This window comes from Odocoileus virginianus, chromosome 20 (genome assembly GCF_023699985.2).
Source record: "Odocoileus virginianus isolate 20LAN1187 ecotype Illinois chromosome 20, Ovbor_1.2, whole genome shotgun sequence".
NCBI classification, from domain to species: domain Eukaryota; kingdom Metazoa; phylum Chordata; class Mammalia; order Artiodactyla; family Cervidae; genus Odocoileus; species Odocoileus virginianus.
Window position 1 is genome coordinate 44,442,305 of NC_069693.1, and position 22,908 is coordinate 44,465,212.

Here is a 22,908-nt window from a genome sequence, read left to right on the forward strand (position 1 = left end):
CCTCTTCTTCCCTGCTTTTTCTCATCATTTTCACCATCTGACATACCAAATATTTTTGATTACTGTCAGACTCCACCTTAACTTGAATTTTAGTTCCAAAGCAGCATTTGTACTTAACACTTTGAACAGTGCCTGCTACATAAGAGTGTTCAAAAAATACTTGTTGAATTAATGTATCCATAAGACAGAAATATAATCCTTCCCTGAAAAGATGAAGAAATTTTTGTAAATAGGAACCCTATTTGGAACCTTACATATATAAATTTAGCTTAATCCATATGTAGAATTTCAATTTATCAAAAAATGCTTAAGCTTTTTCCTTATTTAGAATAATCATGTTTTTAAAGTGTACTGAATGTTAAATGTTCTTAAATGTTCTTTTTCTAGTCTGTACGAAAACAAGAATGGACTGCAATCATTCCAAATTCTCAGCTAATTGTCATTCCATATCCTCCCAATGTTCCTCGAAGGTAATGCCCTTGCTTGAATTGAATTTGGTAAAAATACTGTCAACTCTGAATCATAGATACATCTTTTTAAAGCTCTATTTCTGTTGTGTTCCTATGAGTGTCATCACTTAGTTTGCTTACAGCAGACTTTAAATGGCTAAACATACCTACACATAAAATACCTGACATTTTCCACAAAGAACAAATTAAACCTGATTAGAAAAACAGCAGGTTAACTAGGGATTTATACATGTTCTGATTAAATAAGCTGGTCTTCAGTTATTAAATAAGCTGGTCTGATGCAAAGAGCTGACTCATTTGAAAAGACTTTGATGCTGGGAAAGATAGAAGGCGGGAGAAGGGGACGACAGAGGATGAGATGGTTGGATGGCATCACCGACTCGATGAGCACGAGTTTGAGTAAACTCTGGGAGTTGGTGATGGACAGGGAGGCCTGGCGTGCTGCAGTCCGTGGGGTCGCAAAGAGTCACACACGACTGAGTGACTGAACTGAACTCAGTTTACTGGCCATAAATTCTAAAATTTCAGGCTGCTGAACTTCACAAGCAATGATCTTTTTAGCAAATGCTTTTGAGAAGTGGTTTGTGTCCCACAGTGGTTAGGCAGAAATTTTGAAGTTCAACGCACTCAGGCAAGAAACTCAAATCCACTGCTAGCTGACTAAAACAGGAAGCTAGTCCTTCCTTCCTGTCTCTGAAGAACTGTACAATCCATGGAATTCTCCAGTCCAGGATACTGGAGTGGGTAGCCTTTCCTTCTCCAGGGAATGTTTCCAACCCAGGGATCGAACCCAGGTCCATTGCAGGCAGATTCTTTACCAGCTGAGCCACTGTGCTTAACACAGTACCCAGCAGATACTGTTTTCAGTGAATGATAAGTATTTTTAACCTTACTAGCAAAACACATTCCTTTTATAATGTAGCATTTAATTCTAAATCTTTATCTGTTCATTTTTCTTTAAATTATTAGGTTGATTCCATTATTTCAAAAAGTAGGTGATGAAGGTATTCATTAACATTTAAATTTCATTGGGAAAAATATAACTTGTTCTTAAGGCTATTCTGATGTCAATATGAAGAAATAACCTATGAATTTGTAACTAGTGGCTTATTATATTTCTTCTCAAAATACAGGCTACACTGTTTTCTTCTTCCAGTTTTATTGAGATACAATCGACATACAGCACTATGTAAGTTTAAGGTATACAGCATCATGATTTGACTTAGTTACATCATGAAATGATTATCACAATAAGTTTAGTGAACATCCATTATCTCATATAGGTACAAAGTTACAGAAATAGAAAAAATATTTTTCTTGTGATAAGAACTCTTAGGATTTACTCTTTTTACAAATTTCATATATAACATGTGGCAGAGTTAATTCTATTTATTATGTTGTACATTACATTCATAGTATTTATTTATAACTGGAAGTTTGTAATTTTTAACTGCCTTCATCCAATTCCCTCCCCTTACACCTCCCATCCCTGGTAACCACAAATCTGAGCTTTTTCTGATTTTTTAAAAAATAATATAACTGACCTACAACACTATGTTAGTTCCGGTTACACAGTATGTTGTTGTTATTTAGTCACTAAGTCATGTCCGACTCTTTGTGACCCCATGGACTGAAGCATGCCAGGCTTCCCTGTCTTTTACCATCTCCCGGAGTTTGCTCACAATCATGTCCATTGAGTCAGTGATGCCATCCAACCATCTCATCCTCTGTCTCCCTCTTCTCCTCCTGCCCTCAATCTTTCCCAGCATCAGGGTCTTTTCCAGTGAATCGGCTCTTCATATCAGGTGGCCAAAGTACTGAACCTTCAGCTTCAGCATCAATCCTTCCAATGAATGTTCAGGGTTCACTTCCCTTAGGATTGACTGGTTTGATCTCCTTGCTGTCCAAGGGATCCTCAAGAAGCTTCTGCAGCACCACAGTTTGAAAGCATCAGTTCTTCCACACTCAAAATACAGAATACACAAGACAGTGATTTGATGTTTCTGTACATTTCTAAATGATCACCACAGTCAAGTCTAATTACAGTTTGTCATCAAAGACGTTACATAATCATTGACTATATTCCCCACATTGTACATTTCATATCCATGATTCATTTACATTGCAACTGGAAGTTTGTACTTCTCAATCAACCTCACTCATTTCTCTCCTTCCCTCTTCCCTTCCTCTCCCCTCTGGCAAACACTTATTATTCTCCGTAACTCTGTTTTCTTATGTTTGTTCATTTGTCTTTATTTTTTAAATTCCATATAAATGAAATCATACAGTATTTGTCTTTCTCTTTTTTCACTTAGCATAATACCCTCTAGGTCTATCCGTGTTGTCACAAATGGCAAGATTTCATTCTATTTTATGGCTAAGAAATATTCCATTGTGTGTATGTGTATATGTATAAATGTGTGTATGTGGAAAGAGAGTGAGGACTCACATTCTTCTTTATCCCTTCATCTACTGATGGATACTTAGGTTGTTTTCACTATCCTGACTATTATATATAATGCCACAGTGAACATATAGTTGCATGTATTTTTTCTAATTAATGTTTTCATTTTCTTTGGATAAATACCCAGGAGTAGAACCAAACTACTTAAGAAAACAACTGTGTTACAGCATTATGTTTGAAATAAGATAACATCAATAACGCCAGTTATGGTCTGAGTTCAGACCTTTTTAATGAGTCTATTAAAATTTTGAAATTTATAACAAAATGAATTACACAAAAAAACTATATGAATTATAGTACTTCTATATCATAATATCATGACACAGAACAGTCTCTTAAAAAGAGTGGTAAGGTTAAAGACAGTAAACAGAAAATGCACTTAAAATATGTATAATAAGCAATGATTTGTGATTTTAGAAGATATCTATGCAAATACATTTATATATAGAGAGATATATAAGAAACTGAGAAGCATGACTGCTTCTGAGTAAGAAACTGAGTACTGGCCTTTTGTTTAGTATTTTTTATTACCAAAATTCCTTTATTCACTTTTAATCTAATTTTAAATTAGAACCACCCAAAAAATCTCATGAAAGGACTTTTTCTTAAGTATGAAGTAAGGCACTGAGAATAGCCAACCTCAACTAATTAACAGTATTTAAGGTTTTCTTCCTCTGAGTTTCTGGGGAATTCTGTTAAAGCCTTTCTTCCATAAGCTCAACATTTCTCATGTTTCTCTTGCTCCTTCTGAAAAACAAATGTTCTTTTCAAATTTATGTACATAATAAAAACTAAAATTGATTTTAGTTTGAGGTATACTTAGAGATTTATTGACTAGAAGCTAACTTACGGATCAGTAAATTTTAATTATCCCCAAATAAGTCAATCACTGCTTGCAATTTATCAGAATAATTCTTACCTTTATTAAAATTTAAAATGAAAATATATCCATTATCTATTTTCAGAGAAAACAAAAAGTTCTTTACATATAACCACCTGCAGTGTTGGTGATATGGACTTCAGTTTTAGGTTTTTCACGGTTTTCAAAGGTTTTGAGGGCTCTATGTGGTCTGTTTCAGAAGCAAGAGCTAGCTGCATCATGTGTGCTGTTTGTACACTGCCACTGAGGGACTAGAGCCATTCTGGAGGATGTGATGCTGTAACCTCCCAGCATGACACTTGGCCCAGGTCCCTCTCTGCACCTGCTCGGACTTGTGGTTATTTTCCTTAGTCATAATAAACATGTGAGCAGGGGTCCAAAAGTAGATATAGAAATCTTATCAAATGCATGTGACAGCTTAGCCTCAAAGTTCAGGGTTTCAGATTCAGCAAGTCAAACAAGACATAAAAAGGATGTCTAAAATTGCCCCAAGTGCCCTGAATAAGTTTGTCGTAGTGGTGGTGGTGGTTGTTCAGTCACTGAGTTGTGTCCGACTCTGCAACTCCATGAACTGTATGCAGCACGCCAGGCTTCCCTGTCCTTCACTATCTTCTGGAGTTTGCTCAAAAATAATCCTCATAGGAGCAAGGAAAAGTATCAAAGCATCTCAATCAAAAATTCTTTTCTGTTTCATTTCTCGAAGTAAAATCTGAACTCTGCTGGTTTGTCAATATTCTTAACCCTATAAAATTTTAATTGCTTTTGTTTTACTTGTAATGAATTCGATATAGGTGGAAGAATTAATGAGTGACTGAACTGATTATTAATAAGAACTTTTGCTTTTTGGTCACAATAGAATTTTGTTATTTTTAAGTTAAAATGTGTAATTTCAATTCTTCTCTTTTCATCTACAGCTGGAGTGCCAAACTGTATCTTACACCAAGTAACATCGTTCTACTTACTGCTATAGCTCTCATTGGTGTCTGTGTTTTCATCTTGGCAATAATCGGCATTTTGCATTGGCAGGAAAAGGTTTGTTCACTTAAATGAAACTTTGATTAATTTATAATAGTAATATGTTGCTTTTTTAACATTTTTTAAATTAAAAAACTATATATTCAACTTTTTCACATGACTTAAGATTTTCTGATTTTTCAAGTTCTGTTCATATATCATCTTATTGATGATAATTTCTTTCATCTCCTTAAGTTACTAATGTCTCACTGATTCCTACAAATCAAAGAAACTATGTATTTTAATTTTGATACTACACAAAAGTAATAAAGTGAATACCCTCAAATCAACAGGTATACCAAAAAGCTTAATTAGAAGTAATTTCATAATGGCCTTAAAAATAATAATCATTTCTTAAATGACCCTGTGTTCACTATTTACTATTAATAATAAAGCCATGGACTTTTTTTCCTGGGAATAATAGCTATCTCTATAAAAAATTAGAGCAGAGAGAGTTAAGGTGGGAAGTATCAAAGTGATAAACATCCTTTCCATCTATTAATAGCAGGTATTCTTTGCATTAAACAAGACTGATTTCTGTTCTATAGTATAACACCATAAATAATAATTAAAAACAAAACTCCAAAAATATATATTTTACATAATATTAATGAGGAGAAACAAAAGGCTTTCACATAAATTTATTAGTATAAAGGAAAAAAGCTAATTTCTATTTGTATATGAATATATATTCATTACACAGCTAGGAGGTTCCAAAAATGTTCTCCAGAAAGGGCTTCTTTGTCACAAAAATGTCTTCCTTTTTTGCGCCTATTCCCTTTAGATTCTGATACTTAAAATGATCATTAAAATTACCATCTGTTTTTTGTTACCAGTTTTATCTATGAAAGAGAATATATTATTGTTCTAATAAATGTTCATAGGTTTGTCTGTCAAAAAAAATCACTCCTTCCATATAAAAAATGATAACAAAGTTACACAGTCAGTTGATTTTAAAATTTCAACTTAAGAAGATCATGGCAGAAACCAACACAACACTGTAAAGCAATTATCCTCCAATTAAAATATTTAAAAAAGAAGAGTTAAGATAGAGGTGACCCTATTTACTTTCATCTGAAGTTTCAGAACATAGTATGAAATTTTTTTTCCATTTATTTTTATTAGTTGGAGGCTAATTACTTCACAACATTGCAGTGGGTTTTGTCATACATTGACATGAATCAGCCATGGAGTTACATGTATTCCCCATCCCGATCCCACCTCCCACCTCCCTCTCCAACCGATTCCTCTGGGTCTTCCCAGTGCACCAGGCCCGAGCACTTGCCTCATGCATCCCACCTGGGCTGGTGATCTGTTTCACCTTAGATAATATACATGCTGTTCTCTCGAAACATCCCACCCTCGCCTTCTCCCACAGAGTCCAAAAGTCTGTTCTGTACATCTGTGTCTCTTTTTCTGTTTTGCATATAGGGTTATCATTACTGTCTTTCTAAATTCCATATATATGTGTTAGTATGATGTAATGTTCTTTATCTTTCTGGCTTACGTCATTCTGTATAATGGGCTCCAGTTTTATCCATCTCATTAGAACTGATTCAAATGAATTCTTTTTAATGGCTGAGTAATATTCCATGGTGTATATGTACCACAGCTTCCTTATCCATTCATCTGCTGATGGGCATCTAGGTTGCTTCCATGTCCTGGCTATTATAAACAGTGCTGCGATGAACATTGGGGTGCACGTGTCTCTTTCAGATCTGGTTTCCTCAGTGTGTATGCCCAGAAGTGGTATTGCTGGGTCATACGGCAGTTCTATTTCCAGTTTTTTAAGAAATCTTCACACTGTTCTCCATAGTGGCTGTACTAGTTTGCATTCCCACCAACAGTGTAAGAGGGTTCCCTTTTCTCCATACCCTCTCCAGCATTTATTGCTTGTAGACTTTTGGATAGCAGCCATCCTGACTGGCGTGTAATGGTACCTCATTCTGGTTTTGATTTGCAATTCTCTGATAATGAGTGATGTTGAGCATCTTTTCATGTGTTGGTTAGCCATCTGTATGTCTTCTTTGGAGAAATGTCTGTTTAGATCTTTGGCCCATTTTTTGATTGGGTCATTTATTTTTCTGGAATTGAGCTGCAGGAGTTGCTTGTATATTTTTGAGATTAATCCTTTGTTGCTTCATTTGCTATTATTTTCTCCCAATCTGAGGGCTGTCTTTTCACCTTGCTTATAGTTTCCTTTGTTGTGCAAAAGCTTTTAAGTTTCATTAGGTCCCATTTGTTTATTTTTGCTTTTATTTCCAATATTCTGGGAGGTGGGTCATAGAGGATCCTGCTGTGATTTATGTTGGAGAGTGTTTTGCTTATGTTCTCCTCTAGGAGTTTTATAGTTTCTGGTCTTACATTTATATCTTTAATCCATTTTGAGTTTATTTTTGTGTATGGTGTTAGAAAGTGTTCTAGTTTCATTCTTTTACAAGTGGTTGACCAGTTTTCCCAGCACCACTTGTTAAAGAGGTTGTCTTTTTCCATTGTATATCCTTGCCTCCTTTGTCGAAGATAAGGTGTCCACAGGTTCATGGATTTATCTCTGGGCTTTCTATTCTGTTCTATTGATCTATAGAATGAAATATTATATAGCTCTAGACCTATGAAGGAAAAGAAAGTAATTTTATTAATTTTACAGTAGGTCTGATTACAGTATAAGCAGACTCACAATGATGATACAGTGGCTAAAAACTGAAGTTTTACATATAAGGATGGATCAAAATACATATTTGTAAACTGCCTCTTCTGTGGTACTGTGGTTCTTCCCCCCCCCCCCCCCCCGCCCACTTGGACCACTTCTCTTTCACCTATTGGCTGTTCTTTCTGCCACAGTTTCTGCTGTATGCCCTCTTGTTTATACACATTCCCCTGCCACTTTCAGTTCAGTTCAGTTCAGTCGCTCAGTCGTGCCCAACTCTATGCAACCCCATGAACCGCAGCACGCCAGGCCTCCCTGTCCATCACCAACTCCCAGAGTCGACCCAGACCCATGTCCATTGAGTCGGTGATGCCATCCAACCATCTCATCCTCTGTAGTCCCCTTCTCCTCCTGCCGTCAATCTTTCCCAGCCTTCATCTCTCTCTAAAGCTCCCTCCTTCAAACTGTTGCCATGACACTTCTACCCAGATCAATTACAAGCAACTTAAAACTAGTTTCTTTCTTACTCATTACAGGATTTACCAGTTGCCCTCCTGTATGTGCCTTCATACAATCTCTGAAGCTGACTCCACTTCTGAATTCCTTACATCAGTACTTTAATTTAGTTCAACTCCTTGCTATATCCTCCCTGTCCTCCCAAATTCCATTCTCTCCCTCCCCTCCATTTATCACATTGCTGCCAGATTACTCATCTTTCAGTCTTAATCACGGCACTCCTCTGCTCAAAAACCTTTGGTGCCTACCCCCTGCCTAAAATGTGTAACCCCATTAGCCTAGCCTTCATGGTAGTCTTCCTTCTGACTCCACCACATACTTTTCCAACCTTTCTCTTACCAGTTGCTTCCATATTTCCCATGCTCCTGTCAGACTTCCCAGGATTGTTCCTGCTCTTCCCCCAGCTTATAGTGAATGTCCCTCTTAATTTCCATAAATGCTGTCTTTCAAAGCTTTCCCTTTCATCAGGCCAACCAAAAGTAATCTCTCAGAATTTTGGTAACATTTTATCCTGAAATAGAGTTATTTAGTATGTTTTCAGTATGTTTTTCATTCTAGGCTTTAGTAAGTTCCATGAGAGCAAGATACAAAACTGAGGAGTTTTCTAACCCCACAAAATTCCAAGCACATGGGGCTTAACCTAGTGGTTGGGTAGTTAAGAATCCAATCTTCCACTGCAGGGGCACAGGTTCCATCCCTAGTCAAGGAACCAATATCCCAATACAAAATCAATAGGTTAACCCCAAAATAATTAATGCACTTTAATATCATTAGATTCAGCAGTATTAAGAACAGGAAAAATGTAAGAGTTGATTCCATTCTTACAAAATCTAATGTTTACTCCTACTTTCAAATAATATATAACAAACTAAGCTTTTAAAGAACATTTCTTGTTAGTTTTTTAAATTCAGTTTAAGAGATCATTAATTATAGAATAGCTACTGTAAACTATAAAAATATTTCATAAGATTATTGCATAATAAAATCACACCTACTAATTGCTGAGGGCTTTTTAAATTAACCACTTCATACTTCAGAAAGTCTTCGTTTGACATTTTCTTATCATTTATAAACCAGTCTAAAATTCTTTTTCAGAAAGCAGATGATAGAGAAAAACGACAAGAAGCTCATCGATTTCATTTTGATGCCATGTGACTTGCCTTTAATATTGCATAATGGAACAGCTATTCACTTGATTAACTGAAATGCTAAACCTGGCTTATAGAAGAAAATAGATTCTGAATATTACTTATAAATGATACATCCCTTGGTAATTATTGGAAAATGTTCAAATAAATACGGTCTGAATGTGTTACAAGGTCTTTAAAGTACTTTGTATACAATAGTTTTGGTTCTTTTTTCAGTTGTACTGTACCTTTTTTCCCCTTTGTGGAATGTGTTGCATGTACTCAGGTGTTTATGTATTTATAATCTTATTAGAATAATGATGATGGGAAAAGACGTGTAAATAAAAATTATTTAAATGAGCAAGGTTTTTTGTATTCCACTTGAATCAATCTTGCTTCTTAGTCTAACAATGCAAATTATACTTCTGTGACTGTATCATAGGTAAAGTTCTTAACCATTCACCCTCATGATAGCAAGTGAGGGGTCTTTCACTGATGTCATACAATATAGTGATTGGGTACTCTGGCTTTGGAACCACAGTCAGACTTGCTTTAAACTCTTGGTTACACGCTGTTTGTTGAACGTGGCTAACTGCTTAAGCCTCAGTTTTCTTGTTTATAAACAGAGCTAATACTATTTATACAATTGAGTTATAATATACATTAAATGGGATAATGTATACAAAGTACATAGCTTGGTGCCTAGCACAGAGTAAGGTTTCAATACGTGGTAGTTGTCGTTAGTTATTCTTAAATCATTTTTTACAGACTTCTGCAACTAATTATCAAAATATATAGACTTCATAGGATTTTCTTTTCAGGCATGTGGAAATCATAGTCTTAGGAAAGCCTAAATTCTTCATGGTTGACACCCTATATAAAGGTTTATTACTTTCTTATATTAACTGAAAATTATACCCTTCAAGAATTAATGTGCCCCAATAATTTTCATTTGAACACAGATCCTTATCACGTGGTAGTGAAAAGCATTTGATTTCTTGAAACATCTGGGAATGCAAATCTTCAATCACATTTCTATTCTCAAACGCTTGTTAAGAGTCTGTAATTTACATTCAGACTTCAATGCAAATTTTTGTGAACTTCATCAAAAAGTTACATCTAAGTTTATATGTCAGTGCTAATAACTTCCTAACATGCAAACGAACATATGATGGATATAAAACATAAAAACTTGTTTGAAAACAATTTTGTTCTTTGTGTTATTTTTTCTTCTTACAGTTCACTGAGAATGGTGTGTATATAAGTGGTTTACTTTATGTACCTAAGCATGTCTTTATGTACCTAAGTCGTCTTAATAAATATTGTGTATTGAAACAAAGTATTTTGGGGAATGTGTAAATAATTACTTTGGCCCATGATAAGCCTTAGAGGTTAAGAGGTCCACGTGCCTAACAGGGCTAGACAGGCATCTCCCAACTGTAATACCCAGTTAAATTCCCTAAACATTCATCAGCCGACAACACTGTGCCAGGCTGTTTTACACTGCCCTTAAAGACAGGTAGGTTTAGTATCTATCATCTGATACAGCATGAGCTTTAAAACTCATCGTAGTCAGAGCCTATGAGGAATAGTGTTACAGGAAAATGAAATATCAATGACAAAAATATAATCAGTGACTTTATGTTTCTGTATCTTGATACTAACCTTCAATGCAACATCAGTGTCACTCACTAAGGGACAGGAAGTAAATGTTTCACATTGTTCAGAATCAAATACAGCTGACCCTTGAGCAAAATGGGTTTGAACTGCACAAGTCCTCTTAAAAGTGGGCTTTTTAGTACTTATGTACTACAGTAATACACAGTTGGTTGAATCTGCAGATGCAGAATCTCAGATACAGAAATCCAACAAGAAACTTATACTTGGGTATTTGCATAGAAGGTCAGCACATGCGCTGTTCAAGAGTGTAGTGGAAAGAGCACAAGACTTTGAGGTCAAAGTAATCAGGATTCAGAGCCTAACTCCCATTTTGTAACTTTCAGTCACTTTACCTCTTTGAGCTCTGGTTTCTTCCTCTATAAAACAAGGATATTGAGTGATACCTACCCTAAAAACACTATTTTGAGTTTTAAGTAGCAATATGTGCACAGAAGATACTTGACAAGTGTTGGTTCTTTTCTTCTCTCCCACTTCCCATTGCAGAGACAAACAATAACTTAACATTTGACTCTCTTCCACTGACCTATACTTATACAGTCCTCCTCCTTTGGGGAACTAGGAGCAATCAAGACTTAATAACCATTTGAAGATAACAATCACATGCAAACTTTTTTTTTTTTTACTGTGCTTCAGTTCACTGCATTTCACAAATATTTTGTTGTTTTAAGAACTGAATGTTTGTGGCAACCCTGCATTGAGTAGGTCTACTGGTGCCATTTTTCAACAGCAGTTGCTCACTTGATGTCTCTGTGTCACATTTTGCTAATTCTTGCAATATTGAAAATTTTTAAATTATTATAGTGACTTGTAATCAGTGATTTTTTTACATTACTATTATAACGGGTTTGTTTTTTGTATTCTTAAGGTATGTACATTGTCTTTTTTTTTTTTTCTTTTTTTCTTTTTTTGCCACATCATGGGGTATGTGGGATCTTAGTTCTCTGACCAGGGGTCCAACCCTCATCCCCTGCATTGGAAACATGGAGTCTTAACCACTGTGAAGTCCCTAGGATGTACAGTATCTTTAAAAAGACATAATGCTATTACATAATGCTATACTGTATAGACTACAATATAGTGTAAACAATGAGAAACCAAAAAAGTTCATGAGACTTGCTTTACCATGATATTCTCTTTATTGGGGTGGTCTGGAACCAAACCCATAATATCTCCAAGACATACCTGTACTTGCAAATACAATAAATACATTGTTGTTAACACACCATTTATCTAGACTAACTCGTTATACTTCTCCATCTACCAGCCAAAAAAAAAAACTATTTATTTTCAGAAACTTAATTCTCAAAATAGTTTCTCCAAGAAGGCCTCAGGATTAAAGGTAATAACTTATGAACATACTTTTTATACTCTTCCTACTCTTGATAAGGTAGGAAGCTATTACAACTATATATACCTAGAGATTCACCCTCAGATTCAGTATCCATAAATCTGTGATGTGCATCTCTACTAAAGACAGTGGTTACTAAACTATCAAAGGTAAAAATGAATTGGCATCAGAGATACAGCCTTTTCAAGCAAAGAAATCCTATAGCAAAATGTTTCAAGAGGAAAAATAAAATCACTAAGGATACTAGATTATTTTAGAAAAAAAAATAATTTTACATATTACTTAAAATAAGATCACCAAGGTAAATTAAGACATTTATACAAAAGTCCAGTGAATTCATATAGTAGTTGCAAAAGAATGTGTTTTATTCCATGTTTCAATTTTTTTTTCTTTTGTTCTTTAGAAAATCTCTAAGAAAGAATAAAACTCAGGAAATATTAATTTTTACAAATAGCTAGAACTGACTACTCAAAACTCAAAAACTTTAAATGTGTCCAAGAGACCCTGATTACTGAGGCTTAAGTTATGATTGTTGTTCAGCTGCTAAGTCCTGTCCGATTCTTTGTGACCTCATGGACTGCAGCATGCCAGTCTCCCCTGTACCCTACTGTCTCCTGGAGATTGCTCAAATTCATGTGCATGGAGTCAGTGATGCTATCTAACCATCTCATCCTCCGCCACCCCCTTCTCCTTTTGCCTTCAATCTTTCCCAGCAGCAGGGTTTTTTCTGAGTTGGCTCTTCACATTGGTGGCCAAAATATTGGAGCTTCAGCATCAGTCCTTCCAATGAATATTCAGGGTTAACTTCCTTTAGGATTCACTGGTTTGATCTCTTTGCAGTTCAAGGGACTCTCAAGAGACTTCTCCAGCACCGCAATTGGAAAAAACATCAATTCTTTGGCACTCAGCCTTCTTTATGGTCCAACTCTCACATCCATATATGACTACTGGAAAAACCATAGGTTTTACTCTACAAACTGTGAGCAAAGTGATGTCTCTGCTTTTTAATACACAGTCTAGGTTTGTCACAGCTTTCCTTGTAAGGAGCAACTATCTTCTAATTTCATGGCTATCTTCACCATCTGCAGTTTCTCTGCAGCCTAGGAAGATAAAATCTACCACAACTTCCACTTTTTTCCCCATCTATTTGCCATGAAATGATGGGACTGGATGCCATAATCTTAGTTTTTTTAATGTTGAGTTTTAAGCCAGCTTTTTCACTCTCCTCTCTCACCCTCATCAAGAGGCTCTTTAGTTCCTCTTCACTTTCTGCCATTATAGTGGTATCATCTGCATATCTGAGGTTGTTGATTATCTCCCAGCAGTCTTGATTCCAGCTTGTGATTCACCCAACCTGGCATTTTGCATAATATACTCTGCACAGAAGTTAAATAAGCAGGGTGACAACATACAGTACTCCTTTCCCAATTCTGAACCAGTCAGTTGTTCCATGTCCGGTTCTAACTGTTGATTCTTGACTCACATACAGATTTCTCAGGAAACAGGTAAGGTGATCTGGTATTCCCATCTCTTGAAGAATTTTCCACAGTTTGTTGTGATCCAAACAGCCAAAGACTTTCACGTGATCAATGAAGTAGATGTTTTTCTGGAATTCCCTCCCTTAGCAATTTGATCTTTGTGCCTCTGCCTCTTAAAAGCCAGTTTGCACACCTGGAAGTTATCTTGGTTCATGAACTGCTGAAGCCTAACTTGAAGGACTTTGAGCATAACCTTGCTAGCATGTGAAATGAGAGCAATTGTACACTAGTTTGAGCATTCTTCGGCATTGCCCTTCTTTGGGATTGGAATAAAAACTGACCTTTTCCAGTTCTATGGCCATTGTTGACTGTTCCAAATATGCTGACATATTGAGTGTACGATTTTAACAGGATCATCTTTTAGGGTTTTAAATAGGATTTTAAATAAGCTAGGATACTTAGGGGTAACTCTTTAGTATAATAGTGAACTAAAGAGCTTCCCTGGCAGGTCAGTGGTAGAGAATCTGCCTGCCAATGCAAGGGGTACATGTTCAGTCCCTGGTCAGGGAAGATCCCACATGCTGCAGAGCAGCTAAGCCTGTGGCCACGACTATTGAGCCTGTGAGCTACAGCCCAGGAGCCACAATTACTGATACCAACATGCTCTAGGGCCGTGCTTCCCAATGAGAAGCCTAAGCACTGCACCTAGAGATTAGCCCCCTACTCACCACAACTAGAGAAAACCCCGTGCAGCAATGAAGACCTAGCACAGTCAAAACTAGTGAATTCAAGTTAACCAGCCCTTGTGATGACTTGCAGCCTACTTTGCATCACCTAGCCAGTTATTTTAAAAGACTAATAAAACAGATAATAGATTAGGAGTGCTCTTGGTCAACACTTGTACTGAAGAAAGGAAGGAAGCAAGACTGGGCAGAGGTAGAAATCAAGTTGTGATGCATTCTCAGTGAAATGCCTCATACAGTGCTACAGTGAGTCTTGAGATAGGATGACCTCCTCTATTTCCTAACCTGTCCTAAGTTAGGGTAAGAAGGCTGGGCCTTCATACCCCCACATTCATCAGTTAGGCTGTCCCAAGAGCCTCTGTCAAGGAAAACAAAGCAGGCAGAAATAACTAACATCAGAAATGATAAAGAAGATATAACTATAAAGTAAATATTAAAAATAGGAAGAGGTTACAAACAATTTTAATACCAATGAATTTGAAAGTTAACAAAACAGACCAATTCCTATGAAATCATCACTAAAACATATTCAAAAAGAAAGCCTGATTACTTCTCTGGTAGGTGCTATGATGTCCAGATCCTCCTTCAAAAATAAAGGATTTATGATCCTAATTTCTGAGAGTAACTTCAACACATGGCTGTCAGCCTCTTTGGGGCACTGCATTAGCTAGAGAGTAGACTCAGCTAAGATCCCTCCTCTCTTCTTGACACAGAAATCCTAAATGTGTATAAAATAAATATATAAAGCAAAACAGACATGTAAGGAGAAAGAGACACACCCCAACTTAGGTTGGAAATGTCAATTCTCTTCTATAGTGAGTAACAGAAAATGTAGGCAGAAAATCAGAAAATTTAGAGATGACCTGAAAAGCATTACCAATCAAGTTAACCTAATGAAGTAGAAAACACTTCAACAAGATCAGAACACAGAGTTGCCGTATATGCACGCGGAACATTTGCTGAAAGAGATACTAATCTGGGCTATCCAAGAAACTGCCCCAAACACAAAAGAGCAGAAATTTTACAGAAGATCCTCAGACTAAAACTGAACTAAATTAAAAGAGATACCTGGAAAACACTCAAATAGTAGAAATTAATGCACTTTAAAATAACCATGGGATTAATGAAGTCTCAAAGGAAATTTTTTTAAGTTTTTAACCAAATAAAAATACAACATAACAAAATCTGTAGGAGACAGAAAAGGCAGAGCTTAAAGGGAAATGTATAGCATTAAATGCATATATTAACAAAGAAAAAAGAGGAACTGGGAAGACCCAGAGGAATCTGGTGGAGAGGGAGGTGGGAGGGGGGATCGGGATGGGGATGGGGAATACATGTAACTCCATGGCTGATTCATGTCAATGTATGACAAAACCCACTGCAATGTTGTGAAATGGTTGGCCTCCAACTAATAAAAATAAAAGAAAAATAAATTTAAAAAAAAAAAAGTGAACCTAAAAGTAGAAAAAAAAAAAAAGATCTAAAATTAGTAACCTAAGCTTCCACCTTAACTAGAAAAAAAAAAAAAAGATTAGATCTAAAGCAAACAGAAGATAGAAGGAAATTATTAAAGCAGAAATCAATAAAAAGATGGTTCTTTGACAAGATCAACAATATTGATATACCTCAAACCAGGGGAAAAAAGGAATAGACATAAATAACCAATATAATGAACAAAATGGAAGACATCACTCCTGATCCCACTGACATTAAAGGCATAATTTTTTTAAAATATGAGGAATTATCTATGCCCATGAATTCAATAAATTAGATTAAATGGACCAGTTCCTTAAAAGATTTGTTGTTGTTCAGTCACAAGTCATGACTAACTCATTGTGACCCCACAGATTATAGCATGTCAGGCTCCTCTGTCTTCTCCTACTTCCCAGAGTTTGCTCAAATTCACGTCCAGAGTGTTGGTGATGCTATCTACCCATCACTTCTCTGCTGCACCTTTCTCCTTTTGCCTTCAATCTTTCCCAGTATCAGGCTCTTTCCCAGTGAACTGGCTCTTTGCATCAAGTGGCCAAAGTACTGAAGCTTCTGCTTCAGCAACAGTCCTTCCAATGAATATTCAGGACTGATTTCCTTGAGGATTGACTGGCTTGATCTCCTTAAAGTCCAAGGCACCCTCAGGAGTCTTCTCCAACACCACAATTGGAAAGCATCAATTCTTCGATGCTCAGCCTTTTTCATGGTCCAATTCTCACATCCGTACATGACTACTGGAAAAATCACAGCTTTGACTATATGGACCTTTGTTTGCAAAGTGATGTATCTGATTTTAATATACTGTCTAGGTTTGTCATAGCTTTCCTTGAGTAAGCAGCTTTTAATTTCATGGCTGCAGTCACCATCCACAGTGATTCTGGAGCCCAAGAAAGGAAAATCCTTCACTGCTTCCAATTTTTCCCCTTCTATTTGCCATGAGGTGATGGGACGGGATGCCATGATCTTAGTTTTCTGAATGTTGAGTTTCAAGTCAGTTTTTTCACTCTTCTCTTCTACCCTCATCAGGAGGCTTTTTAGTTCTTCACTTTCTGCCATTAAAAGATACAAACTACCAAAACACACATAAGCAGAAATCAATAAACACTGTATCTATTTTTTAAAGTTAAATCTTCATATTAAAAACAAACCTTCCACCAAAGAAAACTCAATGGAGTAGATGGTTTCACTGGCAAATTTTACAAACATCTAAGAAATAATACCTATTTTACCCAGTATCTTGAAGAAAAAGAAGAGGAAGGAATATTTCATAACTCTTTTTTAAAGGTCAGTATTTCCCTAATGCTAAAACCAGACAAATACATTATAAGAAAATAAAACTACAGGACAATATCCCTCATAACACAGATATAAAAATCCTCAACAAAACAGTAGGAAATTTTGTGCACAAATATATAAAAAAGATAATATATCATTACCAAGTGTTTTTCATCCCTGAATGCAAAACTAGTTCACTATTTGAAGGGGAAGAAAGCAATATAATTTACCATACTATTAAGTCAGAAAAACCATTTCATCCTCTCAATAGACACAGAAAGATAATTTGACAAAATCTAACATCCAATGTCAATTTTTTAAAAAACTAACTAAACTATGAATAGAACCTCCTTAACCTATTAAAGGGCATTAATTTAAAAAAAGAAAAAAAAAACTACAGCTAACACATACTCAATAGTGGGAGACTGAATGCTTTCCCTCTAAGATTAGGTACAAGGTAAGGATGTCCTCTCCCACTGATAATTTTTAACATAATACAGAAAATCTTTTTTTATATCTGTTTTAATATAAGATCTTTTAATTTTTTAAATTGAAATACAGTTGATTTACCATACTATACTGGAAAACTTAATTAAAGTAATAAGCCAAGAAAAGAAAAGGCATACAGACTGGAAAGGAAGAAATAAAACAGTCCCTATTAGCAGATGACATAGTAGTCTAGAAAATCTATACACACACACACACAACCTCCTAGAACTAAGTGAATTCAGCAAGTTCAGCAGGATACGAGGTCAACACAAAAAATCCAGCAAGTTCAGCAGGATACGAGGTCAACACAAAAAATCAATCATATTCCTATATAAATGCAATGAGCAACTGGAAATTTAAATTCTTTTAAATATCACTTAAAATAGATCCCCAAAATGAAATTCTTATGTATAAAAATAACAAAGCATGCATAGGACCTGTATGCTGAAAACTATGAAAGAGCGGAAGAAATAAAGGAAGACATAAAAGATATTGTGTTCATAGACTGGAAGATCCAACCTAGGAAAGATGTCAACACTCCCCAAAGTGATCTACAGATTTAATAATATCCCTGTCAAAATTCTAACAGTATTTTTTGGACATAGATAAGATGATTATAAAATTTATAAGAAAGAGTAAAGGAACTAGAATAGTTTCAAATAATTTTGGAAAAGATGGCAAAGTTGAAGGTCAAACTCCTGATTTTCAGACTTATAGTAAAGCTACAATAATCAGGATAATGTGGCACTCGCAAAAAGACAGACACATAGATCAATGGAACAAAAGAGAAAGTCCAAAAATAAACCCACACAAATATAGCTGTTTGCTCTTTGACAAAAGTTTAAAAATGATTTAGTTGAAGATGGTCTTTGAAATAAACAGTACTGTTAGAATATTTGATCATCCATATGCAAAGAAAAAAAAGAACCTTGACCTAAACCTCACACCTCATACAATAATTAACTCAAAATGGATCATAACCTTAAATGCAAAAGATAAAACTATCAAAATTTTAGAAGAAAACATATAACAATACATTCATGAACTGCAGTAAGCAGAGTTCTTAGAAATAAGACCAATAGTATGATCCATAAAAGAAAACAGTCTAAATTTAAAATTATTTTCTTTGCCAAAAACACTTTCAAGAGAATGAATAGACAAGCTACATATGCAACGGAAATATTTGCAAATCATATATTCAATAAGACATATCCAGAATGTATAAAATGTAAAAGAACTCTCAAAACTAAACAATAACCCAATTTAAAAGTGAGAAAGAACTTGGACGTTGCCCCAAAAAAAGATACATGAATAGCAACTAAGCTCATGAAAAGATATTCAACATCATTTGCCATTAGGGAAATGAATATTAAGACCATGGAAAGATACCACTACATGCCTATTACTGTACCAAGAGATGTGCGTTTGTTTCAGTTTTAGTAAACAGGGTTAAACATAAAGTAAACAGATCTTTCAAAAGGAGATTCTGGCTTTTAAGAAAAAGATACATGTATGTTAACAATGTTATTCTAAAATATATAATTACAACCTAAGTTTCTCAAGTAAATGGATGACCAGAAATCTTCCCCGATAAAGTTGAAATACTTAAGCACTGGTAGAAGACAACATTTCTTAAAATTTCTCTTGCTTTGCAATTATACTAGGCAGAAATTTGAAAACAGGTTTAGGTGACATCATTACCAAATGACCCGGTTTTGACTCCCTTTAGACAAGCCTTCTTCAATAACATTGGCACAGGGATAATTTTGGTCTATGAGTGTATGGACTGAACTGCCTTTCCCCCCACCCAAATCCATATGTTGAAGCTCTAAGCCAAAATGTGATTATATTTGGAGATAGGGCCTTTAAGAATGTAATTCTTATAAGAGTATGATCTTAATACAATCTGACTGATATTCTTATAAGAAGAGGAAAAGACATGAGTTTGTGGCTATGTGAAAACATAGCAAGAAGTCTGCAGTCTATAAGCCAGGAAGAGAGGTCTCACCAGAAACCAACCCTACTGGTACCCTAATATTGGACTTCTAGCCTTCAGAACTGTGAGAAAATAAATTTCTATTGTGTAGATCACCCAGTCTATGACATGTAGTCATGAGAACCCAAGCCAACTAATTCAATAAACTAAAAAAAAACTTCCTCTTTTCCTTCCATTAAAAACCCCACTGAAATCTTCATATATTGAACTCTTCATACAATGAGATTCTATATAATTTTGCTTTTCACTAAATTTCATCATTGAAGTTATATATTCACACTGTAAGAAAAACAGTATAAGACAACCCCCCCCCTTTTTTTTACTACAAATAGATTTTATATGTATTAGTTTGGTTATGTATCTTCGTTAGTTATGGTATATCTCTGTATTAGTCTGCTCAGGCTGCCATAACAAAATGTCATACATTAAGTGACTGAAACAACATTTATCTTCTCACAGTTCTGGAGGCTGGAATCCCTGATTAAGGCTCCAAACATTTGGTTTCTGGTAAGAAGGCTTGCAGGCTGCTGCCTTCTCATCAGGTCTTCACCTGGCACTTCCTCCATGCCTGTGCTCTCTGCTGTTTCTTCTTATAAGATACTAATCCCATCGGGTCAGGGTCTCACCCTTATGACTTCATTTAACCTTAGAGGCCTCATCTCCAATACAGGCACACTAGGGGTTCAAACCACAACACAAGTATTTTGAGGGAAACATTCAGTTCATAACCATCTCTAAACATAACCTGCCTTTCTAGGCTATCATTTCATAAAATGGAGTTCCCAAACTCCAGCAAAAGAGAGAGACAATAAAAATCTGTTTGGTACATAAACATGGGAGATAAAATGCAGCATTTTTAAAGTAAGTCAATGCTCCACAACGCCATTCAAGAGCTACAGAAGACTTGGTCAGAGAAAACAAAATGTAAATTACAGGAATGTTCTTGAGGAGTGTCAGAGGCTAGATCTATGTGTGAAAGACCAGGCAAGCAGCAATGACAGCAGAATTCTCAATCACCTGGCACTGGAGGTCATCTGGGAACAGACTGGGTGCTACTGGGTGTTTTCCAGGGAAATAATATTTCAAAAACAGAACTCCCCAGCTGAGAGAGATGCAAACTGCTTTCCTTTTGATTTAGTCAACATATGGTCACACAGTAATCTCAGCTATGATCTGTGCTTTACCACATTCCGTGGAAGATCTACTGTAGACAATTACATCCAAAAAATAGGTGTCTTAATAGGTAGCCACAAAATGAACATTCCCAAACCACTCCTTGGGAATCTACTCCCCAGCCAACATACTACAGAAAAGACTTCTTGGGTTTCACCAAAATGTTACTACCAGTAAGAGGTACTAGACTAAATGAAACAGTACTGTGTATACACTTTAACTACAGTTGTTAACTACAGTTGTTTTACTCTGTCCCCTTTTATCTTCAACTCAACTGCCAGATTTATCTTTCCAGAACTCCACTGCTCCACTATTAAAAATTGCCCCTCTGGCCTCCTGAGTCAGATATAAACTCCTTCACCTAGCAATTAAGCAAAATCCCCATAGACAAACCCACCATATTCAACTTCATCTTCACTCCCAATCACCACATTTGCCCCAAAAAAAGATGCTTGCTGCTGCTCCTTGCCTGATGTGAAAGCTCTTCTACCCTCTCTCCTCTCCACTTGGTATCCACAGACTTTTCATTCTTCGTGTGTCACCTCCTTCACGAAGCATTCTCTGATGACATCATACACAAACGGATTCTTCCTTCAGCCAATAATTATGCATTAAGAACCATTATTCCAAGGACTTCCCTGGTGGTCTTGTGGTTAAGAATCTGCCTTTATTGGCAGGGGCCCCAGGTTTTTGATTCCCAGTTAGGGAACAGGGGAACTAAGATCCCACATGAAGAGGGGTAAGGAAGGCTGCGAGCCACAACTACTGAGCCCCTGCAATGCAAAGAAGACCCACCCAGTGAAGCCAAAGAAAAATAAAAGTGCATTAAAAAAAAAAAAAAAGAACCATTATTCCAGAAGCTGAGAGGGCTCCTTCCTCCTAATTCTTCTTGTCCACCACTGTCTGTGACTTAGATTTAATAATCTTAATACTGTCCTAGTCTCTCAATGAGTCACTTTATTCTATCCGTGGAAAAGTCTCCTAAAATGCTTTATTTACTAGTTGGTTCTTGCATGCAGTATCAATTTAACTCTTGGTAAGTTGTCCTCAAGAAGCCAAATATACACATCATGTATCTTTCATGGCACATGGCGAAGGGCTACCTTAATATTAACTGATGTTAAATATGCTTTCACTTGTAGACCTTGTTAATACTTTCTGAGAGACAGAAGGAAAAAGAGTTTCAGTTGCCACAATTTGTCCTTAACTTTAACTTGTTAGATAAATATTTATGGAGTTCCTACTATGTGTCAGATACAGGTATAAATATTCTTTTACTCTAGGGCCTTAATCATGGGTGTTTCCCTGGCACATATCACAAGCAACTTGTTTTAATCGTGTGGTAAATGAGACTCAGGTGATGAACAAATAAACAAGTAGTAGATGGGCAGGGTAATTTCAAAGCATGATGATCACTACGGAGAAAACAAAACGGAATTAATACCACATACTATGCAGTTGTTTACAAATGTGGAGATTTCGTATCAGCAGAGTCAAGTGACACCATCAGCATGGCTCGGTGGTAAAGAGGGTATCTCTGGAGGCGGACCTGTTGGGTTCACCACCCGGCCTCCCTCACTCCTTGTGTGGCCCTGAACAAAGTATTTAACCTTCCCCGCCTCCTCTTTGCCATCCCGCAGGAGGTGAATCGAGGATCACAGAGTTGATACGTGAAGTGTTTGGTGCTGTGCCGGCAACCCGGGAAGCGGGTCGGTAACTTAGTAAACATCACCGTGGGTCACGTTAACTCACCTGATGCTAAAGGCAGGTGAGAACCGCAGACTCGCTCGGTCCCGAGCCCCGCCCAGGTGCGCGCCCGCCCGCCCGCCGAGGCAGGTAGTCGCGCAGGGCGGAAGAGGGCGGAGCTCTGACCTTGAATTGAGGTCCTAGGAGGGTGAAGGGTCAGGGCCCCCTCTCCGTCCGCGAGGGCAGACGGGGGTGGGCAGGCGGGCCAGGGCTGCCGAGTCCAACGGGCGGCGGAGCCCCATCCCTCCCTCAGGCGGAAGGCCTGGAGGACTCGGACCTGCTCACCCCGCGCCCCGTGGAGGGCGGGGGACGGGTCGGGCTCTCCCTCCGCGCCCTCCTCTCAGAGCGCGGGCGAGACGCCGGCGCCCCAG

The 22,908-nt window shown here is 36.8% G+C and overlaps 1 protein-coding gene and 1 long non-coding RNA gene across 2 annotated transcripts in view; one reads left to right on the top strand and one right to left on the bottom strand.

Annotated features, from left to right (window-relative positions):
• Positions 1–9,482, top strand: part of ITFG1 (integrin alpha FG-GAP repeat containing 1) — a 300,650-nt gene extending 291,168 nt beyond the window's left edge. The window contains exons 16-18 of the mRNA XM_070451355.1: positions 388–470; positions 4,729–4,846; positions 9,087–9,482. Coding sequence (XP_070307456.1) covers positions 388–470; positions 4,729–4,846; positions 9,087–9,146 — 261 coding nt within the window. The 3' untranslated portion in view covers positions 9,147–9,482. The remainder of the gene's footprint in view (positions 1–387; positions 471–4,728; positions 4,847–9,086) is intronic.
• LOC139029927 (uncharacterized) lies at positions 5,455–22,774 on the bottom strand. Its single transcript, XR_011482246.1, has 2 exons — positions 22,544–22,774; positions 5,455–7,437 (listed from the first exon to the last, which is right to left on the bottom strand). It is a non-coding gene; the product is annotated as an uncharacterized lncRNA (long non-coding RNA).
• Positions 22,775–22,908: the final 134 nt, after the last annotated feature.